The sequence below is a fragment of the Aptenodytes patagonicus genome, chromosome 4 (assembly GCF_965638725.1).
Source record: "Aptenodytes patagonicus chromosome 4, bAptPat1.pri.cur, whole genome shotgun sequence".
Lineage (NCBI taxonomy): Eukaryota > Metazoa > Chordata > Aves > Sphenisciformes > Spheniscidae > Aptenodytes > Aptenodytes patagonicus.
In genome coordinates this window covers 30,099,322-30,123,152 of record NC_134952.1, presented here as the reverse complement: position 1 = coordinate 30,123,152, position 23,831 = coordinate 30,099,322, and the positions used below count along the sequence as shown (strand labels likewise).

Below are 23,831 nucleotides of genomic sequence, written 5' to 3'. Positions count from 1 at the left end.
CTGTATTTTTCCCCAGGAAAAAAAAGCTGGATTCAAACCATTTCTCTGGGCTAGAATTCCTAAAGTTTTTCCAACAGCAATTCCTGTAACTTCAGAAGACATTACTATTTTTACAACAACTAGAGATACAGTCTTTATTAGGAGTGTCAGACAACATTAGCAAGACATAACTCATTTTAACACTAAAATAATGCTATATTAGATGAAACATTAGCTTACAAGAGATTACACATTAGCTTCAAAACACCAGAGGGGAGGGTTAATGATGAACATTTTTATTTTAATGTAAATTTTCTTTTATAACATTCAGAAACAGAATGCAGCATCTAATTTATTTTAGTCAACATTTTGTTAAATTGGTCTTGAATCTCTCTTTTGCTCTAGAAAATAGGAATAGAAGAATTTGAGTGCAGAAAACTCATGCTTAGGTGGTTCAGAAGATCTATGTATGAATCAGGTGCAATCTTTCCAGATGCTAGAGGCCTGATACTTATTTTTGTTATGATTAAGTGACAAATTTATTCTAGCAGTCCCTGTAGTAATTCAAAACAATCATTAGCAAAGTCTATCACTGAGACCAAAGTTAGCTAAATAACAGTTGGTTTTGGACAAGCTCAATGCTTAACTGAAAAGTCAAACTCAGCATGGAAAATGACAGTTTTTACACATACAGCCACAAAGTTCTCCTACCAGCTATACTGATCATGCATTTGATTTCAAAAATTAAAATAGAAATGCTGCCTCAGTAAAAACTGCAATATGACCAAAGTTACTCTTTTCTAATTCTGTGCAACTATGTCTTAAGAAAGATCTCTTCCAGAAATTCTTCCGCCTAGTATTTCTCTGTTCCTGCAGTTGCTTTCTTGATGTGCTCTACCCCATACGATTTTAGACCACCATGTGGAAGCCATGGTTTCCAGCCAACATGAAATGCACTCTTGCACTTTTCACCAGGGACTTGAGGCATGGCTAAGAGAGGTCTTTGCACCATAATATACCTAAGGTTCCCTCTAGTCTGAACATGCTTCTAACACTGAGCAGGACTCGCTCTGCAATTGTAAACCTGAACTAACTAGTGACAAGGCACTGTGCACCCTGTGTTCTCAGTAACTGCCCACAGTAGCACGGAGCTGAAAGCCGCTCTTCCCTCCTTTATTATCATGCAATGGAAAAGATTTCTTTATAAGGAGGAAGAGGAAAAATGTGGAATACAAGAGTGCATTTGAGACTGAGAAACAGCAAAATTATATTAGATTAGAAAGACATAACAGGAACTGACAAAGATAGAATAGTCAAGGCAAAAGAAACATCAACAAGGATTCAGGAGAAAAAGTAACAGTAGTATGAAAAGCCTTATCCACAGAGATCAGAACTGAAATTGATAAACTGAACCAGTAACTAGTAATAGGTTAAATGATGGGTCCATGAGGTACAAGTACTATGTAAAATAGAAGTCACAAGATATTCCAGAACTTGTGGGGTAGGAAACACACACAAGGTTACAAGCACCACTACTCTTCTCCAGTGGAGCTTCCTGCTACCCTATATTTTTAAGTAGGCTGGTTGCTCTAAAGGACAGGTATTTTTGTTACAAATTCATTTTTTCATGCAATCTGCTCCAACCAGCAGTATTAGTGCCCATCTCTTCTACCACTAATGTTTTCCCCTATTAGTAGTATAGATGAATCGCAGTATTCTTGCAAGTATCACTGCCAGAGGCAGATTCTCAGGTCTATGAAAAAAAAAAAAGAGGTAAAGTTGCCCAGACACATCATTTGAATGATCAAACTTTCAAGTTTGTCCATTTCATAGGGAAGCTTCCTGACACTCTGATTCAACTATGACTGAATTTTTAAAGATACCCTAAGGGTAACAGAATTCGTGGTACTTGGGGAAGATTTTTACTCAGTTCTGAAAAGAAGTTAAACCATGAACAAAATTGTTCATGCTTAACTTACTGCTATCCAGTCCTAAATACTCAGTAGTATTCGAATTCCCAAACTTGTATCATTGTTCATAAATCCCTGGGATCTGGGTACTTTTCATTGTTTAGAATTTCAGTCTTTGCCTGTAGCAAACTACATATCATGTTAACTGTTCAGGAAAATTGTTAATAGACATTCGTCAAAGCAGCATACACAAAGCACAAGAAATAGGGGAAGATCAAAGGTGACTCATACTGAAGGCACTTTCACCATTATACCCCCGATTTTTATGAAAATAAGAAATGGACTTCTCATGTGATCTACCAGCAATGTTTTCAAATTTTATTATGGACGATTTTAGTACAAACCAAAATAAAGACTGAATCACTCCAGAAAAGAATCCAAGGAGGGGAAAAAAGTTACAGTCAAATAAGCTCAGCACAAAGTTTATGTATAACCATGTAAAGGAGACAGTAGTTGGGAACACTCCTGGAACTGTGTGTTCATATATTCTTAGCTCAAGTCCAGCCATTCTGCTAATTCCTGAAGATAACAGTTAAAAAAAGATAGATCACAGGTAGCACAAGACTGCAAAAAGATGGAAATACAGGGAGAGAACAGATATTAATAGCAAGAAAGAAAGTTATGTCTCAGCATAACTTTTTTTAAAAAAATAATAGGCTCTAACAAAGAAATTAAAATAAAGCAAGAAACCAGATGGACAGAGAATTCTAATCAGACCTTCAGCGTTTTGCTGCTGGTTTGACATCAAAAAGGCTGGGAGTAAGAGGGTGGAGAATCTAGGCTTTCATCCTCACAGGGCCAAATGCTCAGTCCTTCTCCAGTTTTGAATATAACCAACTAATTTGTATCAAGGAAGAATCATGAACTCTGGACTTTTTTAATCTGTGACAAGATCTTAAGTTACTGGGGATGGGAGGAAAAGAAATCAGTATTACCTCCCCAAAGTATTCAAGAACTTCAGCCTCCATTTCTTTAGATGAAAAAAAGAATAGCTCATCTAGCAGAAAACTAAGCTCCGTGTTAACATGCTGACAAGCACCTAACAATTACGATAGTTCAATACAGGCTTCTCTTAAAATAAGACAAGAAAACCTCCAAGTTAAGGACATTGTTTCTTCCTGAAAAACTTCTGACCAAATCGTAACTATGCAGGTAGTATAAAACTCTGAAATCATGACTCAGGATCTAATGCTTCCTTTCATTTTATTCATACAGTCCAGAAAATGAGTGGAATGAGTTACTGTTTGCAAGCCATACTAAAAACTTTAGATAGAAGTAACTGCTGGATGTCACCCTCTTCTCTAACAACTATCAGCTAATTCCGACTCTGTTTCAGAATAAACATGTACAACCCAGCGGTGTTAGTATGCAGGAACTCACCTGACATTGTCTGTTCCAGCCTGTGAATCAGCGACTTTTTAGCACATTCAATGTCAGGACTTGGGTAATCCAATACCTGCCTGCACCAAACTAATGGACTGACACATTTTTGCACTGGAGTCAGTTTCTTCTTTGGGGACATATATAACCTGAAAAGGAGAGGAAAAAAAATATCTATGAAGACAGACAAAATGAGCATAAGATCAGGCATGTAACAATACACCACATACCATGCTATTCCTATTTTTATACTATATCTACAGTACAATCCCAAAATATAAAGAAAGCACAAGTTTTACCTTTTAATTAACTATTTTGGATACAGTATAATACTGATAACATGTGGCTACCCAAGGACTTCTGGCAGGAAGCGATGCCTATATTGCTACACTGCAATATACTGACTGATATGCCAGAAAAAAAAGTCTCCACTTTTCAGACACGTTAGGTGTATGGACAATTTCACATAAATGTACAAATCAAGATTAATCTTTTCAGATTTAAGTAACATTCATCTGAAAGAAGGAAATAAAGCACTATGCAATACGCAACTGTTGGTTTCCTAAACACAAAGATACAGCAAGTGATAAGCACCTTAATAGCCCAGGAACAGTGCTAAAGTGCACAGAACACATCTACTATTTCAGTAGCCTTGAACAATAACATTTTATTTTTACTTATAATTTGTATCCTAGCACCTGATCCTTTAGTCTTCTTTTGAATACAGAACAAAGGAACTATCTCTGTCCTAAGCAGTATACAGTCAAGCATTAAAAACAAGGAACAAGAGATAATGCACATAGGAGAGTAGAGAAAAACAATGATATTATATTGTTCTGCAGGACATGCTGAGGCCTTTGCCCGTCAGCATCTCCATTCACTTATTTTAACATCAGCATTCTATGACTGAAGAAAGAAGTATTCCAGTTTAAAGGCTCTAGAAATTTAGCTGAAAATTTCTCCTCCCTCAACAAACAGATTAAAGGATAAGTCATAACCAATCACACACTCAAAATAGGGATATTTAAGCCTTATCTTTGGACTAGAACCAAACTTGGAAATGCATTTCAGCAAAAGGCAACAGTGAACTGCAAGATCTACAGCTCTAACTGGAGTTTACGCATATGCAGAAACAGTTAAACAAGTGTTTCTTCTAGAAGTAATGACAGACTTCATACTCCAAGTGAATATGGTTGTATGCCACACTAATGTAGGAACATTTGACAGCCTAATCAGACAATTATGCCAATGACATCAGCAACACAGAGGTTATTTCCCACAGCTCTATTACGAGATTATTAGCTGATCCTTCCTCTGTAATTCTAGAACTTGAACTCAGTTTGTTTTATAAACAGCTTTAAAAGTTGTGTTTTTTTTAATTTACTACCCTTAAGGTCACTTCTTACAAAAGCTTCCCAAGAAGCATGCTTATAAAACCACCACAAATATCTCACCCGAAACACTGATCACTGTTTAGAGCATGCTCTGAAACACTCTTCCCTCATAAACACTGAAATTAGAAAGCTATGTTTGCAAATGCAGGAGAGAGGATTTTTATTAGCTGCCAGGTTTTCAAACAAAAATGAAGCTGTTTGTAACAATGCAAATAGCCACTGCCCACATCCTATAGTCTGTGTGGCTTATGCTCTGGCCAGTATCATGCTGGTCATTAAAACTGATTTTGGAGAAATCCTTACAATCCTTAAAAGCACTCTGCCCACAAGAAAAGCTAAGAGCCCATCACGTATTTATAGCCCTGAAGATCCTTGGAAAGCACAAGAATCACTCAATTTTTACAGTTCTATGTAAGCAACTACATAAACTGCTGTACTTTCTGTGATTATCTGCATATAGTTAAAAGTAGTGTTTAACATTTACTAGCTCTCTAAACACTTCAAATTTACTGTCTTTTTAGCGTTTATTTGCCTGTACTCTTTTCTGTCCTAAGGTATGTTTACACAATACAAAGAATGTCAAAGGCAACAAAGCCAACTTTTGTGCCATACAGGCTAGACTCACTCCGAGCTCTCTGGGTAGCTGACATGCCTTGCTGTGTTTGAGAAGTTCCATGCACATTTGAAGTGTTTACAGTAATACCCACTATAGCAGGCAAGAAATTAAAGTGCATGTCATCTTTGAAAGACACACAAAAGGGATATCTTCAACAAACCTACGAGACTACTCTAATCAAAATGGCACCTGGTATTTTAAGCACCAACACATTCTTTTCTGCAATTTCCAATTGTTACATTTGTTTCACAAGTAGTTTATTCACTGAAGCAATCCAGGCTCACACAGCTCCCACTTTTCCACCTCCCTTTCTAACCAAACATATATTGCAGATTCTCCCATCTCTTTCCAGTCAACTGTTTTTCCTTTAACATCCTTTGTTCCACACCTTACATTTCAAGAAAAAACAGAACTTTAGAATATACCTATTTCATGCAAATCCACTACCTCATGACAAACACATGTGCATCAATGCAGTAACACAATGGCTCTTTCAGGACAGTTTCTTGCACATCATGCAATTACAAAGTCTCATTATTATAAAGCAGTGATCTTAACTTCCCATCTGACAAAGAACAGCCAATCTCAAGTTTTGAAACTGACTTAATTCTACTTGCTTTGCCTAATTTGGATTAAAAAAATAAGACCAAGGGCAAGGCTAAGAATCAGAGTGATGCTTCTACTACTTCCTCCTCTCTTCCCAACAGCAGGAAGGGAAAAAGAACAGAAAGACGACTATGAAGCATGTACAAATAACTTCATACAGCTAAGTGATCTTCTTTGTCAAACTACTGTTTGACCTAAAAGATATAGGTCCTCCTTAGCTGAAGAGCTTTCCAGAAGAGGTAACATTTGTACCTGTTAATGCATTCTACAGCAATGCAACAGCACTGACTGGCAGCACAGCAACTTCAAGATTGAAGATTACTGGTATGACTTCATACATCTTTAAACACTATTAAACCACTTTCTTAAAACAGGAAGTTGAAAACGATTGAGGAAGCTGACAGCTTACAGTTACCACCCATACTACAAATGTTAACACAACAGAAACCTACACTCCAATTTCTCCACAAGAGAGTAGACTCTACAATTCAGTGACACAAGGTCAAGTAAAAGAAAACGGTATATAAAAAGAAGCCCAGGGACTTCGATCTATTTTGAAACAGCATTAAGAAGCCCAGACACTGTGATTCTGGTGCACACAGTAATATTCCCTTCCTTCAGCTGTCACTAGTCAACTATACCACAGCAGCACCAATCTGAAGTTTAAAGCAGCCAGGGGCTCTACTGATTAGTTCCAGGAAGACGCAGCACAACGGGCAGAGCTTTTGCAGAAAGACTAGTGTCACTACAAGCTCATATGATGTCAACCAAACAGGGCAAGCTGTAGCATGTTGCACTGGGACACAGCTGAGTCGGAAAAGGCTTTGAAGAAAGAGGCACAACATTGAGGTAGGAATGGAATATCTGCATAAGGATTACCTCACCTGAGGAACACCTCCCAGTGCATTAAAATACAAGAGGATAGCTGCTGCAGTCACAAAACCAGAAGCCAAGATTCTAATCAGGAAGAAAGGAAGAGTCTTTTTGTATCAAAATCCTTCTACTGCTCAGTACAAGAGTGAGGGAAAAACATGCAGATAAATATGAAGTCACAGTTCTGAATTAGAAAGAAGATGGCAAGTGGAAGGAACTTGAGTTAGAGCTTGTTTATTTTAGCTACATTAACTTTCAGCTGAAACTGGCAGGTACAATAGAGGCGATGAAACAAGAGAGCAGACAAAACACATTGCGGGCAAAAGCAGGATCGAGAAAGCAACCTGAAGAGAAGATTGCGAAGAAAAAATAGAAATCTAAGGACAGATCGTTAAGAAATTCCCCTAAAATACAGGAGGGAAATTCCACAATGAAAAGCTACTAAAAATAAATAAGTCAGGAGACAATAATACTGGACAGTCTTGGAAATAGACAATTTAGAATACAACAGTGTCAATCTAAACCCTTTTAGCTCAGTCTAAAACTTTCAGGAGATCCTATTTGGAGCAATTTAAATAAGTATTTAAGATGGATTTTGAATAAACAGCTGCAGATAAAGATCTGAAGAAAATCTCTGGTTGTAAAGAAAAAATATACAAAAACTAAGTGACATCCTTGCACATATCTGGCCCACAGATTTCTGCTTTCCTCCTCCCCCACCCCTGCAAAGTTCCTATCCTGCAGTTGTAACTGACTGAGACACATTGCTCAGCCTGTAATTACTAATTTGTTGGTATACTTAACGGAATGCTTCTAGTTCCGAGATGCATGAGTTACAGCAAAACTCCAGGTCTCTCAAAATAAGGAGATGAATACTACAAAAATGCTTTGACAATCCCATTAAACCTTCATATTAAAGCAGCACATCTCATACATGATGTGATTTTCAAGTAGAATTGGGAGGATTCAGAGAGGTTGCAAAGCACAACTGGAAACAACTACCTTCCTGTCACCAACAATTAAAGATAGTTAGCTGTGCTCTGGCTAGTTGCTGGAAATTATAGCCATTATGCATTTCCTCATCTCAAAAGAACATGTTGCTGTTTGAAAGGGATGTTGTAGAACGGGAAAAGGGGCCTTCAAAGCTTGGAAGACTCCTGTAACACCATCATGTAGCTTCCCCAGAACTGTCACACAAACTCTGTACAACTGTCCACTGTTTGAGAAGCTTTTCAGAAGGAATTTGTTGCAGCATATATGCTCTAACATGGTATTGTTGATACTTATATGGAATAGAGAAAAGTTGAGAAGTTCTCTGTCCTATTAAATGTGTTCCAAAATAGAAGTCTGCTTAATTACTAGGCTCTACCAACACCTACAAAAAGTAGAAATGTGAATTATGTCTAAACAAGACATGATTATGAGGTAAATTTCAGGAATACCATTAAGACAATACAGGAAATTCGTAATGAAGCTTTCATAATATCAAAATATCAAACGTTTAAAAGCCATAAATATCACACAAGAAGTTAGAAATGGAAAAAAGTTCTTCCTACAGTCCTCAAAATCCATTTCACAACAAACATATCTCAAAGACATTAGTCAAATGGAATATTATTTGATGTTACACTAGTTCTTTCATTTGACAAACTTAACTTCTCTAATCCTGAGTTCTCTCACATGCTTCTTTTCAAGTTATCTTCCTAGTTTGAGAAGCCATTATCTGAATTTGGTTAAAAAAGCTACTTTAAATGAGATTGACATTTAATCTGCCACAAAATTAAAAGCATCAATTTCTCTTTTACTTAGGTCACAGGGCAGGAATTGATCAGAACCTGTCCAGTTTCCAGGAGGCCTAAACCACATTAATACAATGCCATTTTAGCAGCTGAAGAGGAAATGCTGCAATACAATTTCAGCAGTGGGGGTTCATTCAGGTGCAGCTCTATCCTGAATCACTCACCCTACACTTTACTAGCTCACTATGGCAAACTTTAGGGTTCCAAAACAAAATTAGTGCTCAAAGGACATTAAGCAATATGAGCTGAAAGACAGTAATTACAGATGACAATTATGTTTTCATCCTCTGTATCTCGTAACAGCCACTTAGCCAACTAACTGGAATGGATGACTAGAATGGCAACGTAGACTATTAAAAATAGGTGCCAATTTAATAGAAATAGCTGCTGAATGAGAATGTGTATAATAGTAAAAGTACTTGCTTTCCATTTTAACTAAACAGGATACCAAACCAATATGAGGTCTTCAAAAACACTAAAAATATCACTTTGAACTATCAATATTAACAACCCACCAGTAATTTCACTTTAAACACACAGTAACTGCCCTTTGTAAATGAAGTCAGTCAGCTGTTAGCTATTTCAGCCCTACCAAGGAGACTTTAGATTGCAGTGACATAAAAACACTGATAAGTGCTACACTAGCTTTTATAGCACTATCATTTAAAGAGGACGCAACTGTTCTGAAGTTTGCTGAGGAATTATATGTACAAAACCGATACACAGCAAGCTCTACATTCTTTTATGCACATACTGCATATAAATTTTGAAGAAAAAGCACTATATATTTTCCTCACATTTAGAAGAAAGCTCCTCAGAAAGTTTAGGTATGTGACTGTGTAACAAGTTACCACAAAGCAAGTTATAGTGGATGCACAGCACATTAACTAATCCACAGCAATTGCCCACGCGTGCACACTTACCCTGCAATAAACTGGGGACAGCTCACTTTTGAAAAGCAGCTCAGCAAGCCACCTTGCATACTGTTACCAAGTTGTCTCGAATGTGCTACGCATCCACACCCAACCTTACCCAGCAAGTAAGGCAAGGAGCTGTAAACCTTGTCCTGCCTCTCTGAAGATTTCTCCACTCTGGTCCCCCTTCCTGCCCTTTTGTCTTTTTAATTGATTAATAAAAAAAGACCTGTTCAGATTGAAATTTGAAAAAAATTAAATTTATCCAATCTGGTTCAAGAACAGCTAAATAGGAACACCCATAGAACAGATTACCAAAGTCACTGGTAACTTCTCAAGGAAGTAATTAGCGGGCCTAAAGCAAAGTCTCCATGGGACTAGGTACAGCTCAGTACTGTGTGCATGTGCATATGTGCCTATTTGCAGCCTTCAGTACCCTAGTAGGAAGAAAGTTTCGGCACATTAAACAGGATTCGGAAGCATATGGCCAAGAAACTCAATCTAAATTCACTGAAATATTTTTAGTAATTTACCATATGATTTGAAGATTGTCTTATGTGCTAAACTGTTTAAAACCTAAAACATACCTGGATTTAACTAACTACAGCAAAGAAAAAAAAACACACAAAAATATAAACAATCCCAAACTTCACTAATACTGTAAGGCTGTTTTAATAGCTAATGCTGCTACTACAGCAGCAGTATCAAAGTTCTTTTCACTTTAATTTAGGCTAGTTCTATCTTCTCCTTTCATTTTTCACTTTACACTTCTGTCCTGTATAGACTTATCTAAAAGCATTTAAAGAATTAAAACCTAAAAATGAGCTGATCAACTCCAAAACGTAGATTTAAAAAACCATGTTACGTTCCAGTATCAATTTCAGTCACAGTTTCAACTATTCCATCTTAAATTCATAGCCAAACTTCACAGGTACTAATCTCATGTGAGCATTAAATGTAAAACAATGTAATTTTAGCAGTGAAGAAAACTATTTCTTCTGCCATTACAAGGCTGCACACAATTTCATAACGGGGTATATGAATACATGGACTGAAAAAATGCCTGTATTACACAAAGCAGAGAGAAGAACAGAGATAACCAGCACCCTTCATCATCTATCATCTCCCACAGCAAGGTCTCTGAGCTTCTCTATGTAGACAACCAAAACAGACAATATGAAGCAATTTTTTATGCACAAACTGTGACTTAAATTTAGTTTATTTCCACATGAGGTTTCCTCAGCTTGTAAGTGGTCTTTGATTTCTACACAGTGGTATAATCCCATAGTTTAAACAGGATTTTGGGTTAAGCAGTAGTGATCCAAATCCATTTGAACCTGAAAAGAGTTCACATGAGGTTTAAATTTCATCAAGTACATTCACCCTTTCAGTTGATTCAATTACTTTTTGAGTAACCTTGCATAATCGAGGCCTTAAGAGTGGGATCTTTATGAAACAGTTTAAGGGAAATCCACTTACATCATCCCTCCTATTTTAACAGGCTTGTTTCTTTTTGATTGCTCCGCTAGCCCTCTGAAAATTTCCAACTTCACTTAGAGTAATAACCTCCATTCATCAAATGCACAAATACAAAGTCATCTTACCTTCATAAGAAAAAAAATTGGTTTTAGAGTATTTAGTGCCTCAACAGTTGAAGTAAATGGTGTTCAAAAATTCCAGGAGTTTGATTTCCATTTTTATAGAGCAATTTGGAAAAACAAAAAAAATCATACATCTAGTCAAACCACATTTATCATTAAGTGCATATTAAACTATAGCATGAAAAGACAAAGTTTTTTTAATTACATAGCCATATTTCTTGATATGTACGACTAAGTAAGTTTTAACAACTGCTCTTTTCTAGGTGTATGCTTTTGTGTCTCAGTCATTGTCCCATGTCTGAGATTGAAAATTAGTATTACAGTTGCTAAAATATTAGGAAAGGAATGAAGACGTGTAATAGACTGCATTTAAGTTTCATTGTCTTTTGAGGACTAGAACTTACATAGAGACATGACTGAAGCCATAATAACAGGCAGCATAAGTAATATGCCAAACACCTGACACCAGCAAGAGCAGTGCTCAATGAACTACGTGGCCTGCCCCTGAGTGTCCAGAACTGCATAAACAAAAACACACAGTATTTATGCCATCACTGTCACTGTATGCTCTGTTGTGACATTAACTTTCACTGAAGAGATGCATTATGTTGCCCATGATTTAGGATTAATATATAAAACGATAACAACTATTGTCACTAGAATTAATTACATTCACAAATTTGGCCATCCCACTCCAAATTTACTGTGCAAATTTAGCATATTCTATTACCCTCATGCTATAAGCCAGTAGATTACAAGGCACAAGCTGAGAAATAAGAGTAGCTGCCTTGCACAGACTCATCATCTGGAAGATGATGCCTTGTGTTAATTTAGTAAGCTCGTGTTGGATGAGAATAAACTTATGCTCTCATACTTCTCCAGTGGATCAGGCTGGATGTCAGGCAAATGACTTCTCCGAGGAAGTGCACACATTGTCTCCTCCCTGAGCAACTAAAACATTGCTCATGTATGGAATCATTCCAGCATTTTTAAAGGTGTTTCTAACTCTGAAAGATATTTTTGTTTGTTTAAATTTGTCTGCATTTTCACTCCAGAAAGAGACCTTTGTAGATGAAGTTACAACCAGTTCTGACCCGAGTCAGACTGCTTTTGTTACACTTTTCCTCCCTGTACATGCTTCCCTTCTGTTTCTCTGTTGACGCTGTACTCCTCCCCACTACTTCTCCTGCAGCTCTAATGCTGCTCCTCAACTAGTGCCATAGAAAACTTCAAAAAGACAGCTGGAGAACAGCATGATGTTAAGAGAGCAAGCCTTCTTAATTCTTAGTAGAAGCTCATCCAAGTGTAATAAAGACAAAGTGAACAGCCACCTGCAGGTGTTTCTGCTGGAGCAGCAGGGTAAGCAGTCCATTTAAAAAAGAGAGGTACCACCTAAGGTAAACCATGGTCCTACATCATTAGCAATAAATGAAAACACCTAAGGACAACACATTTGAGATGAAGGAGTATGTTACATTTGCTGCCTTCACAGCTGAAAGAAATCAAGGTTTAAAACATGTTTGATGCACATTTGAAGAAGTGTGACAGTACCTGTGGGCTAATTCTGCACTACCCCAGAATTTTCCCACAAGCTTCCCAACACCTCCACACCTTCTGAACTTGTGAACACACTGGCAATTGATTTTGCAGCGGAACTGGAGCCTGCTCCAGTCTCCAAGTGACCCGACGTAATACTCCTCACCGCGACCAAACAAAAGCAGAGCTGCAGGCCTCCAGGGAGGTGCGATGTGATGTGCAGAAACCAAAACACCCTTCCCCTGCAGGCTTCAGTACATCTTGGAGAGCTAATCCCTTCATCCAGCCCCAGAGGGCGAGGCTGCCTCCCTACACAAAGCCCCCAGACCACCTCCGACACCAGGCACACGTCTAGAAACGACCCCTTCCTCCCGCGGACGGCGGGGTAAGGGGACGACGGTGTCTTCCCCACCTCCCGGCGGCGGGGGCCGGCGGAGAGGGGCGCCCCCACCCCATCCCATCCCCACCCCGGTCGCCTCCTCACCAGCCGGTCTCGTCCTCCTCGCAGCCGGCCAACCGCTCCAGCTCCTCCGGCCTGAGCAGCGCCGCGTCGTCCAGGAGGCCGTTGCCCTCCTCGCCGGCCGCGCCGCCGCCGAGCTCCTCGGGGGGCGGCCGCCGGGCGGCGGCCCTGGGGCTAAGGCAGCGGCCGTCAGGCGGGGAGGCAGCGGGGGGCGACGGGGAGGGCCCGCCGCTCAGGAGGCGCTTGGGGCTGGCGGGGGCGGAGGGCAGGGCGCCGTGGCGGCTGCGGAGCTGCTCGTTCTGCTTCTCCAGCTTCTTCACCAGCTCCTGCAGCTTCCGCACCTCCGCGTCCGCGTTCACGCCCGAACCGACGTCCTCCATGGCGCTCGCCGGCAGAGGGGCGGCTGCGCGGAGAAGGGCGGCCGCGCCGCCCCGTCTACATGGCCGGGCGGCCCGCGGAGGGGGAGGGCTGTGGCGGGGCGGGGCGGGCCGCGGACGCTGCTGCTGCTGCCGCCGCTTCCTCAGCGGCGCCCGTGGGTGGTGGTGGAGGACGTGCATCCGCCCGCCGCCGCCGCCATCTTACCAGCTCCCCCGGCCCGGCCCACCGCCCTGACGTCATGCGCGTAACCCGGAAGCGTCACCGCTCGCCCTCGCTTCTCCCGTTGTTCGGGGTGGGGTGAGGTTGCTGGGGGTGGGGCTCCCCGCGGCGGTTGGGGCGGCCGCCGGTGCTGGGGTGCTGCCGCTCCGCGGCCCTGTCAGGGAAGGCTCTGCCTCACCGTCGCCTGGCGCCGTCTGAGGGGCTCCTCCGGCGACCTCGCTCCTGAGGGAACAGCCTGGCGTGGCCTGGTCTCCCGTCGCGTCTCGTGGGGGCCGCAGGTCCCACCTAGGAGTTGTACAGGAAGCCTCGGGATACCTTCCCAAAATGCTCGAATCCTCTAAAGGTTACAAGGTGTGCCCCTGGTCCAAGGCCCTGGCGATGGTCTTGGGCCCTCTGTGTGTGGCAGGCACGTGAACTGTGCCCTGAATATCACTTGAGCCTTTCATGTCGTATAAATATATATATATTCATATAAAAAGTGACGTGAAATTGCCATCTACAACAAAGCTCTTACACCTTTAGGTTTAAGGAATTAGTGCTTGGGGGTTTGTGTCTCTAAACTTAACGTGCTGGCATCGCAGGGATGCTCTGCCCCCCACTTCCCCATGCCACTGTGAGACAGTGCCTTTAGTGCCATCCCTTCACAAATTTTTTCCTCTTCCCGAGCTCCATCAACTCAACAGCTTCATTTTGGAGCCTGCATTTGCTGGGGAGAGGAAGAACATCAGCAAGTGGGCAGGAGGAGGACTGGAGTCTGCAGGAGGTGACGCTGCAGATAAGTAGCATTTGCCAGGCTCAGGGAGGGAGGAAGGGAAACGAGACTGGGGTGCTCAGACCTGTGGGGTGTGCTGAGGAGGTGTGAAGCTTGGTGGCAGTAAGCACCACATGATTGTATTTGGGTTGTGTTAGGTATGGTGCATGGACTGCTGGGGTGTTGAGGCTGCCTGACACGAGTCTACAGCATTCTTATGTATGGGGACAAGGATGGGGTCACTTCCTTGCCTTATGCAATACTCTCCCCTTATACGTTCAAAGATTACATAATCTTTTTATGTACAGCATTGTTTGAGAGTTTATGCTGGGGTGGTTATCCACTGTTACTGTTAGGTCCTCACCAGAATCCAGGCCTTTGATCCATAAATACAATTTATGTCATTGTTTCCTCCAAACCAATATCACCTTAAGTATTTAACTGCATTACAATACTTCTGGGCTGGTATCTTTTAATAAAGCAATTTAAATTACTCTTATGGTAATCTCTCTTCATTATCTGCTAACAAAATAAACGTTTTATCAGCAGCAAACTTTACCACAGATTTTGTATAATTGTCACAACTATAAAACTATTAAACAGTTTTGGCCCATGAGCTGAGCCCTGTGCGACTCTGCTCGTTGATACCACGTTAATAACCATAAATGGCAAGCCTTGGAGACTGGTCTGTAAACCAGTTTGTAAATCCAGCTCATTCTCTTTTAAGTCTATCGTTTGGTACCAAGCCTTAAGAGAATCCAGATATACTCTGTGAGCAGAGTTACTTACAGAACTTACAGTCCGCCAAAAGGCAAGCAAAACAATAAAAGGGTTTTTGACAATAAGGATCTTCTGTGACACCGACACTTTCAGTGACACTGCTGACAATTCACTGGTTGGTGGGTGTAGTAGTGGTCTTAACCTATGCAGGGAAGTTTATTCCAACTTAGAATATTTATAGCAGGACCACACAATATAGCTTCCTTATTCTTCTTTACCTATCCTCAGTCCGAATGTCAGTGGCACGATAAACCTTCAGTCACGTGCATTAATCATGCTTTTATAATAGCAATAGAAGTAGTTTGGTCCTTTCTATCCTGCAGCTACTGGGATCAGGATGGGGCTGGTGGCTGGGGCTGGGAGGGGGACAGAGTGAAGTGGGGCTGTGACGAAGGGCTCTGCCAGGGGACGGAGGCAGACAATGCGGAGGAGGACGAGGACCAGAAAGAGTCCCAGGCTCCTGGGAGCTGCTGAGTCAAATTGCAGCTGTTCGTGGTGATTATGTCATGTTTAGGGGCCTCCTCTGTGATGTAACGGAGCAGCTCTGAGAGCCCCCAAGTGGTCTGTGCGCTGCCTGCACCCTGCCTCTCCTCCTTCCTCTTCCTCCTCCCTTCTTCTTTCCCCAGCCCCTTTTATGGTCTGTCTGTGCCCCAGATTCCCTACCCCAACTTTCTGTCCCCTGCTGACACAATTACTTTGCTGCCAGCAGCTCTAGCAATTATTTCTCCCTACAAGATACGCTCCCCATAGGTGTGTGGAGGGAGGGGAGGAAAGTGACAAAAAAGTTTGAGAACTGCTGAATCATCTGATGTTTTTACAAAGAGTAAAGGCAATTGAGATGAACAAAGGGAGTCACTGGTTAATAGTCGCCATAGTCTATGCTTGAATAGCAAGGACCATAATCCTGCTTTCTCATTCACTCTTGTGCTGCGAGTGCCCCTCTCATGTTTCCAGAACTGAGGAGCAGCAAGGCTTGGACGAGAAGCCTCCCATTAAATATCAGGTCAATAATGGACTTCCAGGAGCTTCTCGGTCATCAGATTCCAAGCTTGCACTAGCCAGATGTGAGAGACCACACCCAAGCAGAGGCCCCTGGGTGATTAGACACAAATAGCATTAGTTGATAGTAATGCCACAAAAATGAAATCTTTCCACTGTGTCACAAGAGCAAGAGAAATTCCTCTGCATGTGAAATTAGACCTGTTGCAGATTTTTTCTGTGCAGCTGCAGTTTGCGCCCATGCTATCTTTTCCACACACATGGAGATGGAAGGGAAAAGCGGCATTTCCACAACAGTATTTTCCAGATCTCAGTACCTGCATGGGTGCTTCTCTTCTCTGACGTGGGGCAGGTTCTTAACTCACGTGATGAGAGGAAATGAGCAGCATTCCCTCCAAAGGAAAAGAAGCCTGAACAAGTCTTCCATATCACTCAAATAATTCAGCATACATCCCTCTGACAAGTGGTTCCTGAGAAAAAGGCTGCCAGGAGCCTTGTTCTGATGGCCTTTGAGCTCTCTAGCATGGACAACCCTGTGGTTAGTTTCTCACGGCTGTAATTAGCTGCATTGTTGTTTTTACATCTGGCAAAACTGTTAGAACCTGACTTTGAAACCTTTATTTCACTTGTCACCTGGGAGAACAAAAGATCCCTCAGGGGGAAGAATATATGAAGATTGGCAGGTGCATGGTGGGAAGTTAACATTTGTAGCAAATATTTAACTTCACGCCTGGAAAACTAGACTGGTTTTTAAGCAGCTTTGTTTAGTCTCCTGCAGAAGGTTGTTGCCTGCCAGACTTCTCAAAGGAGGTGTTCAGCAGGCCCACACATGTTCATGTTAGGCAGTGTTTATCTAAACCTTTGACAAAATAGAAAGTATAATTTGTCATTACAATGTATAGTATGTGCAAACATTGCATACACAGTGGAATAAGTATGCCCCTTTCATAATATGTCCCTTTCAGAATTAATTTCAAAACTGTTCAGCTGGTTCTAGTGAAAGAACCAACATTGTAACTTCAATTATTTATAAAAGATATCTCTGAGTATATCTGGCCTCATCAGTGGTGAGACAACACATTTAGTCCTTTAGATTAGATTTAGGTTATTGGGAAACTCAAAAATAGTCAAGTGTACACATCTTCAGTAACTGTCCTCTAGAAACTGCGAACAGCAGTGAGCTTTTTAAAGGCATCTGTGTGTAAATACACTTAAAAGTCTTTATAAATCATTTTAAAAAGGTATTTACTACTGACACTATCATGGGTGAGAGAGACACCCACATTCAGTACACTGGTCTTCTTACCAAGTTACAAGCCTGCCTGAAGGGCAGGCAAGATTCCAGCTAAGTTCTGCTGTTGAAAGTACATCTATCTTTGGTATCATCAAGTATAAAATGTAGCTCTTTGGCATGAATTTATATGCCTCTTCTTTTTCTGCACAGAAAAAAAGATGTTAACATTTTGACCACAACCATCTTTGAACATATATTTTATGCTCCAAAGCTGGAGCAAGAGCAATTCTAGGATACTGCACAAAGAGATTCCTAATGAGGGTGGTATTCATGGCATGCCATGTGGCTGGAAAATGTATGAACAAGTATGTACTTCAATCTTTATAATTTGTATAATTAATTTACTGATGACTCTTTTCAAAGATTATCATCACAACTGAACATTGTAATAAATCTTTTATATCACAGAATCACAGAATGGCTGAGGTTGGAAGGGACCTCTGGAGGTCATCTGGTCCAACCCTCCTGCTCAAGCAGGGTCACCTAGAGCCTGTTGCCCAGGACTGCCTCCAGAGGGCTTTTGAATATCTCCAAGGATGGAGACTCCACCACCTTTCTGGGCAACCTGTGCCAGTGCACAGTCACCCGCATAGTAAAAAAAACTTCTTTCCTGATGTTCAGACAGAGCCTCCTTTATTTCAGTTTGTGCCCACTGCCTCTGGTCCTGTCACTGGGCACCACTGAAAAGAGCCTGGCTCCATCCTCTTTGCTCCCTCCCTTCAGGCTTTTATATACGTTAATAAGACACCCCCCCCCCCCCCAAGCCTTCTCTCCTCTAGGCTGAACAGTCCCAGGTCTCTCAGCCTCTTCTCATCATCCATAGGAGAGATGCTCCAGTCCCTTTATCACCTTTGTGGACATTTTCTGGACTCTCTCCAGAAGCTCCATGTATATCTTGTTCTGAGGAGCCCAAACCTGGACACAGGACTCCAGGTGTGACCTCACCAGTGCTGAGTAGAGAGGAAGGATCACCTCCCTTGACCTGCTGGCAATACTTTGTCTAACATAGACCAGGATACCATTAGCCTTCTTTGCAGCAAGGGCACGTTGCTGACTCCTGTTCGACTTGGTGTCCACCAGGAGCCCCAGGCCCTTTTCTGCCAAGCTGCTTTCCAGCTGGGTGACCCCCAGCATATATTGCTGCATGGAGTTGTTCCTCTCCAGGTGCAGGACTTTGCACTTCTCCTTGTTGAAGTTCATGAGGTTCCCGTCAGCCCATTTCTTCAGCCTGTCGAGGTCCCTCTGGATGGCAGCACGACCCTCTGGTGTAACAGCCACCCCTCCCAGTTTGGTGTAATCAGCACACTTGCTGAGGGTACGCTCTGCCCCATCATCCAGGTCATTACTGAAGATGTTGAACAGGACTGGGCCCAGTATTGACCCAGTACAGCGCTAGTACTGGCCTCCAACTAGACTTTGTGCTACTGACCACCACCTTCTGGGCCCGGATCACTGCAGACACCCCACATAATATTTGAATATTCACACTAGGTTCATCATCATGGTATCTGAGTACCTTCCACAGGTTTAAGATCTTTTGCTCCTTGCATTTTTTGCATACCTGCATGTACAGTTCATTAACAAATGCAAATTCAGTTTTGTCATGGAGTTAGCTACCAGTATTTCATGTTTATCAATCACTTGGAAATAACTTAATTGCTCTTTAGAAAACTGCTGAGCTCCACATACTTAAAATGCTGTGGTGAGACCAAAGTGACTCAGAACACTGGGAAAGGATTTTCTGTTGTCAAGAAGATTCATGATTTATGTTCATTTGCAGACTGCAGTGATTTCATTCACTTGGGTAACATTGAGTGAAACCTTATAGGTCTCCACCCATATGAAGCAATCTTCTGTTCTAACATTCAAAAAAGTTTCTAAATTTACTGAGAACTCTCCTGACACACCTTTATTAACAAGCCAACGCTGGAAGGAAAAATATTTCATTGCGCACAAGAAGTTCTTAAAACAGTTTTCCCTGTGCATTTTTTTAACAGGAAAATGCACCAAATCTTCTTCAGAATGCAAATTGAAAAGTGAGCAACTTTCAAACATGTTGGAAGTTTGAAATGCTGTATTTACATGCATATTGGAAAAGCTAGTATGTTTTAAATATCTTTTTGGTTAGATTTTAATGAAAATTTGTAACTGAAGGGGGGAGAAAGGGTACACAGATAGCATAGACCAAACTTTTCAATTAAATTAGGTTTATGCTCAATTGATTCATTAATGACTTGTATTTAACAAGGCTGTGTTTCTGTCTGAAAACAATATGCTAGTACTGACAAAAATAATTAAGTTTTACAGTCAAGGAAGGAAGATGTGCGACCAGTTTTAAAGGTGATTGTAGTAATAGAAATACTGTATGCAAACAAAAGAATTACCAAAGAAGCCCAAGATATTACCTCCGTACTTGAGCCTGGAGAGAAAACGAGAATACGTTATTTGAGAAATGGCTTATGGCTGTATTATTAAAAACAACAGTGTAATGCAACTTCAACTTTTGCCCTTCCCTTCCCTTCCCTTCCCTTCCCTTCCCTTCCCTTCCCTTCCCTTCCCTTCCCTTCCCTTCCCTTCCCTTCCCTTCCCTTCCCTTCCCTTCCCTTCCCTCCCCTTCCCTCCCCTCCCCTCCCCTCCCCTCCCCTTCCCTCCTCTTCCTCTTCCTCTTCCTCTTCCTCTTCCTCTTCCTCTTCCTCTTCCTCTTCCTCTTCCTCTTCCTCTTCCTCTTCCTCTTCCTCTTTTTTCTTTTTTCTTTTTTCTTTTTTCTTTTTTCTGTTTTGAAATAGCATGTGGCTATTTTGCACAGTACAGAAGGTATCCGTCGCCATCTAGTGACACCACGTTGTGCCTGAGTCGGAATCGGGCACTTAAGCTGAGCCTTCCCGGGGAGAGGTTGTGCAGCAGGGCTCTCGCAAGCCTCTTCCAGAGGACCTGAGGTCCACAGACCTCACTCTGGTGGCTCAGGGCTCACTCCCGAGGAGGTGTCCCAGAGGCGGTACAAACGTGTGTGGAGAGTTTCTGGTGGGACAGCTCCTGCCGTACCTGTGCTGTGGGGAGGTGGCACAGCTATGTGCATGCTCTGGCCCCTGCACTGACAATTCCCTGCCCAGATTTTGGGAGCACTTAGAGGGGAACCCCCGCTCATTCCACAGTGGAAGAAATTCCTGGTATTTGGAGGATGCCATAAATAAATCTTACGGTGTAACTGGTCCCAACACTTACTGATCTTCTTCTCTTCAACATCAGTATTATTATTTATCACAGTGTCATGATTTTTTTCTTCTGGATTCTTGTATGGTAATTTTTTTTAATATATCAAATGAGGGCTGATTTTACCCAACAGTGGTAAAACAACAAATAATGCACAGGATTGAGCAAAACATTCCTACTTACATAGCTGCTTTTTCTAGCGCCATTCACGCTGTGGTCTCCTGCTGCTCAACTAAACTAGCTAGCTCCGGGGAGGAGCTGAGTTAGCCACTGCAGCCTCTGTCAGCAAGGATGAGCAAAAGGAAAGGCTCTGCAGGGAAATCAAAAGAAAATTCAAGTTCATTTGTTTCCCAGAGCATGTTTCTCAGTGCCTGAAGTGCATACCTTCTTCCTGAACTCCACAAGAAGAACCATCATTAGATTTCCCACTGTAAGAATGTTATAGGGTTTGTGAATGAGAGGCAAATTGGGAAAATACTGTTTTGAAAGCACAACGGATTACGAGAGCAGGCTGTGCAGGGAGGGTGGGCAGGAGCCCCCTGGAAGGGGTTGCAGGCAAATGGCCCTCTCGTGGTGGCTCTCAGCAAAGTCACAGGAAAATAATCTGATCTTGAAATGGCAGGTCGCTCACTGTAAGTCAGTAGGCTCGATACAGGGATTCGTGCACTACCCCACCCCCCCCACCCCCGCCCCATTTGTAGGTGGATCTTGATGAACAATTTGGTGTAAAAAAATTCAGGACAAATTTATTCTATTATTTTCCAATGGAATTATTTGCTTCCCTCCCAATATTATCAGGTGAAAATGTCAAAAGTCAAGCTTAGGTAGAGGCTGCAAAAGAAATCCAAGCAAATAGTAAAAGGTACCTTGGCCATATAAACAATAAAAAAGAAGTGGATACCTTATAAAACATAGATGTGGTTGCAATTAAAGATAATCTAGGTCCCGCCCCAAACTACCTGAGTATTTGGCTCAGCGTCAGTAATGATAATGCCACAGTACACAGAGGCAAACCCAAGGATGTTCATGAGAATGAATGTGGAAAGAGAAATTGTCATGTGCAAGGTGAAACCAAAGGGCAAAGAGCTCAGCTCTCAAGGAGGCCCAGTAACTGAGATCATAAAGCCAGTGGTAAGAGTTTTAATGCATTTACTAAAACGGATGGCAATACCATATGATTAAAAAAATAAAAAACGAAGTAGCGATCTTTAAGGAGAAAAGTGATCCACAAAAGTGTATTAGGATGATCTAAATTGCCTACAAGGACTCAACGTTTTGTGAAAGACATAGACATATAGAAGTACATAAAAATGGGAGAAGTAGTTACTGAAGATAGATTGTGCCAAATTAACTTGATATTTTTCTTTGCTGAAATACACAATGTTTTTAGAGAATGGAATTGCAATAAAGCAAATCCATATAGATTTCAGTAAAGTGACTGACATGGTGTTACGTGGAAGTCAGTGGGATGATGGAGGAAAATCAGAGGGAAGAAACCAGCTGAAGAGCAACAGCAATGGCTGTACTTACAGGAGACTGCTCAGGCTATAAGGAGATGATTCGTGTAACTGTGGATTAGGGATTGACTGCATTTATCATTTCTGTTAACGATTATGTCCAAAGAATAGAAACAATTAATGAAATACACTACTGACAGAAAGAAGATATCTGGCACGCACAGTAGGACTGAACTGCCATAAAGCAAGGGCTCAATTCACAGAACTCGTAACACAACAAAGGCAAGGGACTCAGAGACTAGGAAGAATTTCTTCAGTAAGTACAGGTCCATCAGCTGCTGACAAAAGATGAAGAGAAAGGCCTGGCTGATTTAGTCAGTTGTCCATCACAGGATGTCTAAAGACCACTACTGTGACATCATCATGAAATCTAAAGATCTGTAGGTGCTGTATTTCAAGTAGGTTAAAGGAAAATATTTATGCAACCGTATAAGCTGAGATCTTATGCAGAGTACTCGGAACAACTCTCTCACAGTGAAGAAAGATTAATACATACTGGGAGAAGTTCAGGAAAGAGGACCTTAAAATGGCCAAGGAAATACTGATACCTTCAGTATAGGCCAGAAAGTGTCTTGTTTAGCTCTACCAGATGTGGTTTCAGAGAGTAACAAGGGTAAACACTGGGTAGGAAGAACTATGCAAGTCAAAGGATACTACGCTGAGAACTAGTGAGTATAAACTAGCTACCACTGAATCTAAACCGATAATAGACTCGTCACCACCAGATAATCTAGAATTGTTCATTATTGAGGGGAGTGGGGGCAAACAGCTGTCTTCCATCTAGAGTTTGCTACCCTTGTTCATGGCCCGTGCTTGTGGGGCTGCTGCGGTAACAGAGGTGGGAAGGATTTGAGTTCCGAGTCCCACGTTTTCCAGCTTCCTCCACATTCAAGTTGCAGTTCTACACAGTCTCAACATTCCCAATACAAGCAATACATTAACAAGCAATACATTGGTGCACATGCTTAACTTTAAACACAAGATTGGTCCCATCAGGTCTTCAGGTTTCAGGGGAAAACCTGAACCATGAGAAAAGACAGATGTGTAATGGAACCTCTCATTTGAATTCAAGCAAGGCAACCCATACAAGCTTAACAGAAGAAAAGATTTTGCTGCATTTTATAAACCAAATTTAACTCACTATAGTGTAAATACATCAGTGCAAAAAGATGAAGAATAGATATACTATAACCAAAAACTGATCTCAATTTACTCCCTATTAAATCAGTGGGAATTAAAAGCTTGCAGCAACAGGGCCCCTCAGGTCCTTTTATAATTCAGGTAAGTTGCAAACTTACAGATTCGGTGTTGGTTTTTGTTAATGCATGTGGTAATTATGAGTGTGCCAGTACATATAACATGTTGCAAGTGTCCACTGACATATATCTTTTTATATATATATTATAATATACATATTTTTATATTGATGTATTTGACGTCAATCAAAATGCTAAACTGAGGTATTATAACATGGTAAGTAACATAGCATTACAACTATTCTACCTTGTTGCCAGGTAGAATATGAAATTTATAATCCTTTTAAACAATGATATTT

General features: G+C 41.4%; 1 protein-coding gene across 3 annotated transcripts in view; it reads right to left on the bottom strand.

Annotated features, from left to right (window-relative positions):
- Window positions 1–13,548, bottom strand: part of SLAIN2 (SLAIN motif family member 2) — a 37,125-nt gene extending 23,577 nt beyond the window's left edge. For all 3 annotated transcript variants that reach the window (XM_076336212.1, XM_076336214.1, XM_076336213.1), the window contains exons 1-2: window positions 13,153–13,548; window positions 3,330–3,478 (exon numbers count right to left, since the gene is read on the bottom strand). In XM_076336212.1, the coding sequence (XP_076192327.1) occupies window positions 3,330–3,478; window positions 13,153–13,508 (505 nt within the window). In that variant the 5' untranslated portion in view covers window positions 13,509–13,548. The remainder of the gene's footprint in view (window positions 1–3,329; window positions 3,479–13,152) is intronic.
- Between the last annotated feature and the right edge of the window lie 10,283 nt (window positions 13,549–23,831).